This window comes from Notolabrus celidotus, chromosome 9, assembly GCF_009762535.1.
Source record: "Notolabrus celidotus isolate fNotCel1 chromosome 9, fNotCel1.pri, whole genome shotgun sequence".
In the NCBI taxonomy this organism is placed as follows: Eukaryota; Metazoa; Chordata; class Actinopteri; order Labriformes; family Labridae; genus Notolabrus; species Notolabrus celidotus.
Genome location: NC_048280.1, coordinates 1,430,578 through 1,443,831, shown reverse-complemented (window position 1 = coordinate 1,443,831; position 13,254 = coordinate 1,430,578). Strand labels below are relative to the sequence as shown.

General features: G+C 42.8%; 1 protein-coding gene across 1 annotated transcript; it reads right to left on the bottom strand.

The window, feature by feature from the left end:
- Positions 1-4,577: 4,577 nt before the first annotated feature.
- Positions 4,578-11,957, bottom strand: med27 (mediator complex subunit 27). The gene is made up of 8 exons (XM_034691682.1): positions 11,749-11,957; positions 9,376-9,520; positions 8,615-8,745; positions 7,372-7,465; positions 6,593-6,700; positions 6,455-6,496; positions 6,295-6,372; positions 4,578-4,807 (listed from the first exon to the last, which is right to left on the bottom strand). Exons 1-8 carry the CDS (start codon positions 11,949-11,951, stop codon positions 4,673-4,675), a joined length of 936 nt encoding a protein of 311 aa, XP_034547573.1. The 5' UTR covers positions 11,952-11,957; the 3' UTR covers positions 4,578-4,672.
- Positions 11,958-13,254: the final 1,297 nt, after the last annotated feature.

Sequence of the window (13,254 nt, the reverse complement as noted above, 5' to 3'; positions counted from 1 at the left end):
GAGCGCTACCCACTGCACCACCATGCAAACATGAATCACATTGAAGGTAGAAAAAGTCCTGACATGATTTGTCTCAGTCTCATTTTTGTACATCACAAAACCTGACATTTTAACAAGGGTGTGTAGACTTTTGCTATCCACTGTTTGTCATGGTGTTGTGCCTGTACATTGGGTCTTCTGCTGGGACTACTTCCTGGACCGCCCCTAAAAAAGCCACTGTTTTCTCCAGCACCGTGACCATGTCAACACACTGCAGTGTATTATGCGTAGCAGCTGTTGAAGTGTCATGCAGCCTTGAATAATGTGTTTCCTGCCAGAGATGGATGGATCAGCCAATTATGGTGAGTGAGGAGCACCTTAGGACACTTGGGCAGCAGCCAGGCTCTCACTCAGCATTCTGATCATGTCACATATGACTGATATCTTCATTTTGAGTACAATAAAGAGTGAATGTCACAACTTTGAACCCTGCTACTATCGTCACAACTGCTCGTGGTTTAAATGTCTTTGTAGAGATCGCTAACCTAAAGTTTCTCTCACCTGCTCCACTCCTTCATCATATTGATGGACAGGATCCAAGATGAAAATGTCTGTAGCCTGCCGATTTAGCATGCTAACTAAAACTAGCCACATTGTTTTGATGCTAACGGAAGCTAACGTTTTTACCTCACCTTACGGTCTATGGTGTCAACAAGCAGAAGCTAAATGTGTCTGAACTCGTCTCTGTGGATTGATTTGACATGACGTGTGATCAGTTTGTCTCTGGTGTTGCCCATGTTAGTGAAAGTTAATAACTGTTGTCAAGGGGTTTTGACCAATCAGAATCAAGTATCTTACACAACCAGAAGATCAGTAAGAGAGGCAGGTAATAAATACCATTATTACCTCAGGTATGATACAACATGAGTAAAAGCCCAGTAGATGGGGTCAGCACTTGTGTTGTCTCTCCATCCATCTCCATCTCCGGTTCTGGTGAGGTAGCAATCAGCAGAGTGGCATCGATCATGGACAGAATTTTATCTTCAAGACCAGGACTTTGACCAGACCCAGTTCTGATCTCTGTAAAAGGGTGTCAGGTGGTGTTTTTAATTCAGAACTTAAGGGACCAAAAGGTTGAAGGCTTAATCCTCACGTATGACAATAATCTCCACCTTGGAAGACGTTTTGGAAAACCTGTTTATCCACAAACACCTGGACGGGGTTTAAGATTCTGAGGGATTTGGGATTAAGAATGTGAGGGTCAAACGCTCCAAAAGTCAGAGTATCTGAGGGTCTATTCCAAACATATAATGAAGTAAGTGTGAAAAACATAAAGTACAGACAGGAGGATTTATCTGGTTTGAATTGATTCAGACCAAGCGGCAACCTCAAGTCTTAGAATATAAAGCCCATGTGGAAGTGTTATAAACTGCAGTTCAGGGAGTGTCCACTAGAGGCTGGCTGCAGAAACACCGGAAACCACATACACACCCATTCAAAGAAGACGATCTTTACAGCAGAAATAAACATGTTTACAGCCTGGTTCAAAAGACGAGTGGAGTCTGGATAGTTCATTTCTGTATCGGCACACACTGTGAGGGGGGTGAACTTTGTTATAACGCAACGGTTCAGAAGATATTAAGATTACGAGTTTTTGCCCAAATAAGGACATGACTGACTTGACTGACAGGCGGGAACACAGTAGCAGTTAGCTAGGTGGCTCAAACCCCGCCTCTTTACATAACCTCTTTGACTGGGTGAGTTCAGAGAGGAGGAGGTTGATGGACAAACTGCGAGCCATCCTGGATAACCCCTCTCACCCTCTCCATGATGAGCTGTGGCTGATTGGGAGCTCGTTCAGTCAGCGCATCATTCCACCACGGTGCAAGACTGAACGCTTCAGGTGCTCCTTTGACCACTGCCCCCCCCCCCCCCCATGAACAGATCCATAACATCCCTGCTCTGTCTGTCACACTCCATCATCCCATACCAAACTCTCTCTCTTGACTGCTGCTGGCATTATAATGTATAATATACTGTATTATGTAATTACCTTGCTATATTATATTATATTATATTATGTTATATTACATTACTATTCTAACTACAACTCATGGTCATATTACATACAAATATTCTTTCTATTTATTGCTTAATTTGTCATTACCAACTATAATCACACCATGTCAACCTGTCACTACTGAAACATTTTTTAATACTGCCTGTAATTACTGCTATTTAATTTAAATTCCATTTGTAACATTGTATATATCTAAATTGTACTCTAGCTTTATTTATCTATTTTATTTTACTTTTTTTTTTTTACTTATTTTGTACTTATTGAAACTTCTTTCTTGATTGTACTTCTGTCTGGGTTGCCGTAACAACTGAATTTCCCCCCTGGGGATCAATAAAGTAATATCTTATCTTATCTTATGGTTACTCAGTGCAATCACAACATCCAACAGAGCTTGTTTCTGTCTTTTATGAGTGACTTGAATTCCCCCAGAGTTAAAAGATGTGTCAGGTTCAAGTCCTTCTGCACATCATTCCAGGTAAACAGGGCTGAAAATTTAAAAGCCTTTTTGCCCAGTTCAGTTCTGACTCTCGGGACCTGCAACTGTATGATGTCCTGAGAGAATCAGAATCAGAATCAGAATCAGCTTTATTCGCCAAGTATGCTTGAACACACAAGGAATTTGACTTTAGTAAACTGTGCTCTCTTTGTACAGGCTACAGTAAAATAATATGATAAAGTGCAGTGGTGAGTAGCAGAGGTAGTTTTACATTATAAAATAGAAGTTAAATAATACAAAAAATAGAAATATGGAATTCTGCTTGAGAATTGTTGCATTGTATATCTACATGTATATTTACAGAGAGTATTTATCTGACAGGTATGACACTGTTATGGTTTAGTGTTCATCAGAGTGACAGCCTGGGGGAAGAAACTGTTCTTATGGCGGGTTGTTTTGGCACACAGTGATCTGTAGCGCCTGCCGGAGGGGAGGAGTTTAAAGAATTTGTGTCCAGGGTGTGAGGGGTCAGCGGTGATGCTACCTGCCCATTTCCTGGCCCGGGACCGGTACAAGTCCTGGATGGGGGGCAGGTCGACACCGATGATTTTTTCTGCAGTCCTTATAGTCCGCTGCAGTCTGTGTTTGTCTAGTTTGGTTGCAGAGCCAAACCAGACAGTGATGGAGGTACACAGAACAGACTGGATGATGGAGGTGTAGAACATGATCAGCAGCTCCTGGGGCAGGTTGAACTTCCTGAGCTGACGCAGGAAGTACATCCTCTGCTGGGCCTTTTTTCTGATTGTGTCTATGTGGGAGGTCCACCTCAGGTCCCGGGAAATAGTGGATCCCAGGAACCTGAAAGAGTCCACAGTAGACACAGTGCTGTTCAGGATGGTGAGGGGGGGGCTTCTCCTGAAGTCCACTGTCATCTCTACCGTCTTGAGCGGGTTCAGCGCAGGCCATATTGGCTGCGGTTTCTACGTACACGTGTACACACAAATAAGGAGAAGTCCCAGAATACATTTATAAATCAAGATCAGCCAGTGAGAGAGTCTACGACCGGACAAAGACGGACAGTGTGCGGCAGCGTATAAGGAACAGTGATGTACATGATCGCTGCAACCAGTAATAAAACACAAAGCACAGTGATACACAGGATCTCATTTCTTTAAAAACTGAGCAGGAGCATTCATAAAAAGCAAGTCTCCATAGTCCAACAAGGGTAAAAAAGTTGTGGTGATCAGATGTTTTCTGACTTTCAGTGAAAAACATGATTTATTTCTAAAAAAGAAGAAGAAGCCCAATTTCAGCTTCAGCAAAATGGGTGACATCTTGGATTCTACATCCATTATTTATACAGTCTATGATTCAGACAAAGTCCTCATGTCAGATCCAGGCGCAGGACTCTTTCTGCTCTGATGACTTTATCCTCAGAGAAAGTGACATTAAATATCAGGCAGTAAATGTCTTCATGTTTCTGAGGGTTTAAAGGTGTTATGAACTCCTACTCCGGTGATAAGCAAATGAAATGTCAGCGAGTCCGTTATTCTCCTTTTATTAAATATCAGCTGACAGTTCAGACGCTCTGCTTCTTCATATGTGCTGTGTTCTACTGAGGAGTCATTCATGTAAAAATGAAAGGTTTAAAACAGACGAATAAATGAGCTTTACTCTGTTTCATCAAAGAAATAAAGTTGAAATGTTATCATTCTCTCTCAGCGTCACTGATGTCCGAGCAGGTAACATGCTGTTAAAGGTCAGTGGCCTCAGTCCTGATTGTGTCTCATTTAATTTGCATTAGTTTCTCTGAGGGGTGTTTTATTACATGGAGGTAGAGGAACATGTGTGTGATGCCTCTGAGCTGCAGATCAATAATTGATGAAGGTTAATGGTTATCATTGGAGGGTCTCTGAGCGGCAGGTTCCTGACTTCATTATGAACTCTGATGGTTTGTTCTCCGTTAACTGACCAGGAGATGATTGAATATTTATTATTGAGTTATGACAGCAGTTTATCGTCAGCGTAGAAAAGTACTTTATGGTATTTGATTTGCATTGAACAAAAAAAATCAAACAGCTGTAAGAAAATTAAATCAAACTTTATTAAACTTCTTTACAAAAATACAAACATAAAGACAAAAAGTAAATACTGAAAATAATAAAAAGTGTTCTTCTTTACATGCGACAGGTGTCGTGAAACGCCTCCAACGTCCTAAAATCCCTCCACGTCGGAGGAAGGCCGTCCTGCAGGTAGTGACCGCAACGCTGACAGGACGACTGGAAGAGTTTAATGTAGCTCCGCAACCACGTCTACAGAGAGACAGACAGGTAGTCAGACAGGTGGAGAGACAGACAGGTAGACAGACAGGTAGACAGACAGATAGACAGACAGGTGGAGAGACAGACAGGTAGTCAGACAGGTGGAGAGACAGACAGGTAGTCAGACAGGTGGAGAGACAGACAGGTAGACAGACAGACAGGTAGACAGACAGACAGACAGGTAGACAGACAGACAGGTAGTCAGACAGGTGGAGAGACAGACAGGTAGACAGACAGACAGGTAGACAGACAGACAGGTAGTCAGACAGGTGGAGAGACAGACAGGTAGACAGACAGACAGGTAGACAGACAGATAGACAGACAGGTGGAGAGACAGACAGGTAGACACAGACAGGTAGACACAGACAGGTGGAGAGACAGACAGGTAGACAGACAGACAGGTAGACAGACAAGTGGAGAGACAGACGGGTAGACAGACAGACAGGTAGACAGACAGACAGACAGACAGGTGGAGAGACAGACAGGTAGACAGACAGGTAGACACAGACAGGTGGAGAGACAGACAGGTAGACAGACAGACAGGTAGACAGACAGACAGACAGGTGGAGAGACAGACAGGTAGACACAGACAGGTAGACAGACAGACAGACAGACAGGTAGACAGATAGTCAGACAGGTGGAGAGACAGACAGGTAGACAGGTAGTCAGACAGGTGGAGAGAGACAGACAGGTAGAAAGACAGGTGGAGAGACAGACAGGTAGACAGACATACAGGTAGACAGACAGACAGGTAGACAGGTGGAGAGACAGACAGGTAGACAGATAGACAGACAGGTGGAGAGACAGACAGGTAGACAGACAGACAGGTAGACAGATAGACAGGTGGAGAGTCAAAAAGGTAGAGAGATCCACAGTTAGAGAGATGGACAGGTAGAGAGATGGATAGATAGAAACAGACAGGTAGAGAGACAGACGGGTAGAGAGACAGACAGGTACAGAGATAGACAAGTAGAGAGTCAAAAAGGTAGAGACACAGACAGGTAGAGAGATGGATAGATAGAAACAGACAGGTAGAGAGACACACAGGTAGAGAGACAGACAGGTACAGAGATAGACAAGTAGAGAGTTAAAAAGGCAGAGAGTCAGACAGGCAGAGAGACAGACAGGTAGAGAGACAGACAGGTAGAGAGTCAGACAGGTAGAGAGACAGACAGGTAGAGAAACAGACAGGTAGAGAGACAGACAGGTAGAGAAACAGACAGGTAGAGAAACAGACAGGTAGAGAGACAGACAGGTAGAGAGACAGACAGGTAGAGAGACAGACAGGTAGAGAGTCAGACAGGTAGAGAAACAGACAGGTAGAGAGACAGACAGGTAGAGAGACAGACAGGTAGAGAGACAGACAGGTAGAGAGTCAGACAGGTAGAGAAACAGACAGGTAGAGAGACAGACAGGTAGAGAAACAGACAGGTAGAGAGACAGACAGGTAGAGAGACAGACAGGTAGATGTTTGTTACCATGAAGGACCGGACCACGACATCAGGCATCTGTGGCAGCTGGTAGTGCAGCAGAGCGGTGGTAGCATGGTCTGTTACCTGGCAACATTACAACCAATAAGATCACAGCAGACACAATTGGGGTACGCCAGAGCCAATATAAGGACAGGTGAGTGCTTACCTTCTGAAACACCTGGTACTGAGACTTTGTCCAGATGTCCAGCTGAGGAGAACAGACAGACAGACAGAAAGATTAGCATGGAGACACACAGACAGGTATCACACATCACCTGACAGACAGGTGAGCTTGACCTCTCACCTTTCCGTCCTCGTTATAAACGTTCTCGTTGTACCCTCGAACCACGGTTCTGTCGATGAAGAGAGAGCGCATCACCACGAACGCCTTCAACACCTTACCGAGGGTCACCTGAGGGGGGGGGGGGGGGGGGACACAGGTGAGACACACCTTTACTTCCTGGTCTGAGCACACCTGTTAGCCGGTCCGTACACACACCCTTGAACTGGTTTGAAGACACCTGTTAACTTGAGTTTCTCACCTGTAACCTGGTCTGAGCACACCTGGACCTTGTTTCAGCTAACCTGCTTACTCATCTAACACACCTGGTCAGAACCCACCTGTCACCTGGTCTGCACAGCCTCGTTATCAAGTCTTTGAAAACCTGTTAACTGGTCCGGATATTCCTCTAAAGCGGTTTGAGCGCACCTGTTACCTGGTTCTAATCAGATCTGGTCTTAGCACACCTGTACCTGTATGAACACACCTGCATAAGCTACTTTTTTAACCAGACCTGAACACAACTTTATAATGTGTAAACATACCTGTTAATAATCTGAGAACAGCTGTTACAGGTGAGAACACACCTGATACCTGACTGAGAACACCTGTTACAAGCTTGAAACTTTGTCACCTGGTCTGATCTCACCTGTAATCTCCTCAATAATACCTGTAATCTGGTATCTAGTCTTTGCATGGCCGCCGCCCGTTACCTGGTCTGAACTGACCCCTCACTTGGTCTGACCACACCTGTAATCTGCTCTGAACACACCTGTACTGTGTTTCTGAGAGTGCTTTATTACCAGCAGTACAGCAGACGTCCCGTTGGGTCTGAACAGCTCGATGGTCATATCTGGAAACATCCTCCCGATCCGAGAGATGACATCATCCACGTACCTGTACACACACACACACACACACACACACACACACACACACACACACACACACACACACACACACACACACACACACACACACACACACACACACACAGAGTATCACAGGTATGCATCAGCAGGTATGTACACACCAGGTGTATGACAGTTTGTACTCACACATCAATTTAACTTTGGAGGAGGTTAATTTCAGACCCTGCATGATTCTATTTTTAGGATCAGTGTCGACCCAGCGACCTTTACAATAAGGACTATAACCTCTGCACACAGAGCGCACCTTTACACCTCTTATTATTTGGTATTAATGTTTTATTATATTTCATTTAAAATGTTAAATAACTACAAGCCTGGATTGTCAATGCTCCATTTGAAGGCAGTGTGAAAAATATATATAAGTTCCTAAAAAAGTAAATTACATCTGGTGTTGCTTTTTTTCCCTTACCGTCCGAAAAGGAAGCAAACTGAAACTTCAAATCCAAATGTTTAATGAATGAATGAATTATTACTTTACATTGATTTAATCTAATTAATATTTACTTATTCAATTTATTTATTTATTACTTTTTAATATTGATTCATCATTTTGTATTGGTTTAATCTAATTAATATCTACTTAATCCATTTATTTATTTATAAATTAATCTATTACTATTTGATATTGATTTAGTTAATTAATTAATTTATTATTGTACACTTATTTATTTCAGGTTGTATTTCATATTGATTAAGTCAATTAATACTTATCTGTTCCATTTATTTATATATATATATATATTTATTTATTATCATTTTATATTGATTTATTTCATTTATTTATTATTATTTTATATTGATGTAATATAACTTATATATATTTAATTATTCACTTAATCCATTTATTTATATATTTATTCATTATCATTTTATATTGATGTCATTTAACTTATATATTTAATTATTCAATGTATTTATTTATTTACATATTTATTTATTTATTATTATTTTTATATATTTAATATTCCATTTATTTATTTCATGTTTTAACTAACACTATGTTTCACTGCAGTATATTTGTAGTAGTGGATGTTTCACTTCATTATGAAACTAAAGCAGTTCTGATGCAGTATTTATGTTTGTATATTGTAGTATCTGTTAATGCAGCACTCACTGAGGAGGAAGAACCAGAGTACTGGGCTGGACTTTGGGTCGTCTCTTGGCTGAGGCTCCCATCTGATTGGCCGACCTTTTGAGTGACTGCTGATTCAACAAACTGGAGGCCAAACCTGCATGGTACTGCAACTACACACAAAAACACACAAAAACACACATCATCATCATCATCACAGTGTCTGCGCGAGGTTACAGAGGCTTCTCCTGGTGTGTCACGGTACCCGACATCAGTGAGCTTCAAACGAAGTGAAGTCGCTTGTTGATGGTTCAGTGATGAGGCGGTCTCAGCTGGTTCATCAGCGTAAGGTCACTTCACATCAAACAGAGATGATGAGTTTCCTTTCAGCTCAGAGGAGCTTCTACAAATCTCTCAACTCCACCAGAAACACGGACCCTGTGTTCACTAAATACAGTCCCTCAGTCCTGTTTTAAAGACGGCGCCCTGTCCGACCTTTAAGTCCTAAACCTCCCAGGTGTGTGGATGTTAGCCTGTAAGGAGGACTGAAGCTGGTGGTGCTAGCTCTGCTACAGTTAGACGCACAGATCTGCCCTTAAGGAACAAACACTCTGTCATTAATGTGTCCACAATAAACAAACACCCTCACAGAGAAAACGTCCTTCAAACTGATCAATGCGATCATTAGTGCACTTTGTTAAGAGTAAGTGAGCTCACACAGACCTTAGCCTGTAAGCCTGTTAGCTTGTTAGCATGTTAGCCTGTTAGGATGTTAGCTTGATGGAACGTAAGCTTGTGTTTACCTTGTTGGACCACTTGTAGGCCTGCAGCAGCTGAGAGTATAAAGGAGTTTTGTCCTGAACTGGATCCAGGCTGAGGAGGCCGCTGTTATGGAGAGGGAGAGACTCTGAGGGGCGACCGACCAGACCGCTGAGACGCTCCAACTCACTGAGAGACAGACGGGTGGAGAGACAGACGGTTGGAGAGAGGTAGAGGGAGAAAGGTTTAGTATGGGCACTGTTCTGATTTCAGTTCTTAGTTAATTTGTAGTCCCAGTAGTGTTGACCAATCATGTTTTGGCAGGCTTTGTAAGTATGGAGAGCAAAAACAGGCAAAAGCAGGAGGAATATAAGTCTCTATAACAGATATCTGCGTGTGCTACAGGGTGCTGCAGAAGCCAAACACAGTTTGATTTCTGACTCTCAGGAAGGCACCAGGGAATACAGACAAACAACAAACAAACAAACATTGTAGACGTAGTTTTCTTCTCCTCTCGAGGACAGACCTGACAAAGCTTTTTACTTTCAGCTACAAATAGGGATGCACTGATCCGATCCTGGTATCGGATTACGGCTCAATCGGACTCAAAAAGCTAGATCGGATATCGGTGATAAAGGGCCGTAATATAGTGCAGATCCATATGTCAGATCTATTCATCTCAGTTCTATGCTTTTCTGTGTTTACAGCCATGTGCGTCTCCTACGTCATCAGTGCCGGCCGGTCTGTGCATTTTGCCCGGTGGAGCCTGATGGAGGAGAACTACAGAGGCTCTGCAGGTTAGCTGCATGTCACGCTTCTTTTGCTAACAACTCCGCCGTAAACTTTCAACATGTGCAGCGCTGATGTTTCCACGGATGGCGGTCACTCTGAAAAATATAATGGAAGCCCAAAGGAAGAAGTTTACGTCAGCTGTAGCCGACTGCAAAGAAGGAAGAGACCTTCTATTACTGGATTCAAAGTGTGAAAACACGGACAGCTTATTGGATTTCATTGTTCCGGATCCTTGAAATGAAGGGATTCCAGCCTCTGGTTTAACACTTGGAACCCAGGTACAGTTCACCATCAAGTCAGAAAAGCCTGAAGTTACCGAAACATGATTCTATCCTCACTTTAAGGAACAGAGATTGTTAAATCAATACCGGGATCGGATCGGCTGGTATTGGTTTCGGCAGATACCAAAGCCCAGGTATCAATATCGGTATCAGCAGATATCAAAGCCCAGATATCAATATCGGTATCAGCAGATATCAAAGCCGAGGTATCAATATCGGTATCAGCAGATATCAAAGTCCAGGTATCAATATCGGTATCAGCAGATATCAAAGCCCAGGTATCAATATCGGTATCAGCAGATATCAAAGCCCAGATATTAATATCGGTATCAGCAGATATCAAAGTCCAGGTATCAATATCAGTATCAGCAGATATCAAAGCCGAGGTATCGATATCGGTATCAGCAGATACCAAAGTCCAGGTATCAATATCGGTATCAGCAGATATCAAAGCCGAGGTATCAATATCGGTATCAGCAGATATCAAAGTCCAGGTATCAATATCGGTATCAGCAGATACCAAAGTCCAGGTATCAATATCGGTATCAGCAGATATCAAAGCCCAGGTATCAATATCGGTATCAGCAGATATCAAAGTCCAGGTATCAATATCGGTATCAGCAGATATCAAAGCCGAGGTATCAATATCGGTATCAGCAGATATCAAAGCCGAGGTATCAATATCGGTATCAGCAGATATCAAAGTCCAGGTATCAATATCGGTATCAGCAGATATCAAAGCCCAGGTATTGCTATCAGTATCAGGACCTAAAAAGTAGGATCAGTGCATCCCTAGTTTTTATACTTTTCCAGACTTTTTCTCCTTGAGTCAGCTCCTTTATTCAGTTTCCAGGCTACTTAATTGAGAGGTGGCTGGAGAGGTGCTGGGTCACTTGCCTGGGCACTGCTGAGGTGCCCTTGGGCAAGGCACTGAACCCCCAACTGCTCGGGGTGCGCTGGTTGATGGCAGCATCCTCACTCTGACATCTCTCCATAAGCATGTTCACTGCATGTGTGTGCATGATTGTATTTTTATACAAAAAAAAAAGCTGTATGTGTAGCAAGTCCAAAAAATTGCACGAGTGAAGAAATTGAATTTCCCCCCTGGGGATTAATAAAGTACCTTTCTTTCTGGATTTAATATCACATTCAGCTGTATAATGTGTTTTTATCTGCATGTCCCTGTTTATTTCTTTCAGACCATCAAACTACTATCAGTTAGTGTAACAGAAGTGAGTTACCTTTACTAAACACTACTAAAGCTCATCACTGAGTCTCCCTGGTGATTCAAACAGACTAAAGTTAACTGTAGTTAGTCTGTCTGAGGGGGGGGGGGGGACTCACTTCAGGTCTCTGTTGACAGACTGCAGGTTGTCCTGGAACTCGGCTATAAACTGCTTCTCCCGGCCCTCCAGGGTCTCCCGGTTCTTCATGCCATCCTTCAAGAACTCGAAGACCCGGCTCACGCTGGAGCGGAGCGCCTGGATCCCGCTGATGGCGTGAGAGAAGGCGTCCAGATTCACTCCGACGTTCACCCCGTCCGCCATCTTCTCTTCCTCTTTGTGGAGGCAGGCGCGCAGAGATGACGTCACGGAGCCTGGCGCGTACAGCCAACAAACCACCCCCCCTAAAATGTATGGTTACTTTCATTTTCACAAATATAGACTGAAGAAATGCACCCCAGTTTATTTACAAGAACTAAAACTACACTTTGAATCCCTTTAATTAAAAAAGTAATAAAACTAAAGATCCTTTTAATGAGTTTCTTGGAGAGGATTTCCCTCTTAGCGTCTGAGATGTTGCATATATTTTAATTTATATATTAACAAGAGTTATATGTCCCACTTTATGTTTTGTTTTTTCCTTTGTTTCCTCTTCCTTGTCTCTTGGAGTATTTGATTTGTCTGAAGCACATGTCTGTAGTGTTTGTCATTGTATTGTTTACCATGTTCAATTAAAAAAAACAGACTACAAAACAAACTACCCCCCAAAATAGCTCAATTAAAGCTCCTGTGAGGCGCTCTCTGATGGTGATTAACAGCTGGTTATGAACTTTAAAAGCAAAAGAGACTATAAGTGATAAGATGTATTATTTTTATTAATTAAACTGCACCTCAGGGGACCCCTCGGTGAAACTCCTGAAGTTTGCAGACGACACCACCGTCATCGGTCTCATCCAGGACGGAGACGAGTCTGCTTACAGACAGGAGGTGGAACAGCTGGCTCTCTGGTGTCGTCAGAACCATCTGGAGCTGAACCCGCTCAAGACCGTAGAGATGACAGTGGACTTCAGGAGAAGCCACCTGTTCAAGCATACCTGGCCAATAAAGCTGATTCTGATTCTGATTCTGAAACAGCTCTTTTTAAGAACTTGATTCTGATTGGTCGTTACATCACTTCAATGTTCCATTATTCTTTGAGGTCCGACCTTTACTTTGAAGGGTTGTTTGGAATCAAAGACTGAAGTTGGCGTCTGATTCCTAGCTCCCAATTTGGAAGTTTGATGGAACCAGGAACTGAAATAAAACCAGTTCACCTCGACTTGTCAGACCTGAGAGATTACAGACTTTTTAAAACCAAGCAGCAACCTCCGGTCTCAAACGATGAAGCCCATGTGGAAGTCTTATAAACTGCAATTCATCGAGAATCCTCTTGAGGCTGGCTCCAGAAACACCGGGAGCCACATAGACATGAATGGGAAAAAGATGATCTTTGCAGCATTAATAAACATGTTTACAGCCTGGTTCAAAAAACAGCTTGGCTCTATGAAGCTAATCTCTCTATGGGCACACACTGTACAGGGGGTGAATTTTTTCAACCCCAGATTACAAGTTTTTGCCCAAATAAGGG

Excerpts from the sequence above, each read along its gene's own strand:
- med27 (XM_034691682.1), bottom strand. The coding sequence starts at position 11,951 with ATGGCGGACGGGGTGAACGTCGGAGTGAATCTGGACGCCTTCTCTCAC. Across the intron at positions 6,373-6,454 it reads AGTACCAGGTGTTTCAGAAG|GTAACAGACCATGCTACCAC; the intron begins GTAAGCACTCAC and ends TAATGTTGCCAG. Across the intron at positions 4,808-6,294 it reads TCGTGGTCCGGTCCTTCATG|ACGTGGTTGCGGAGCTACAT; the intron begins GTAACAAACATC and ends GTCTCTCTGTAG.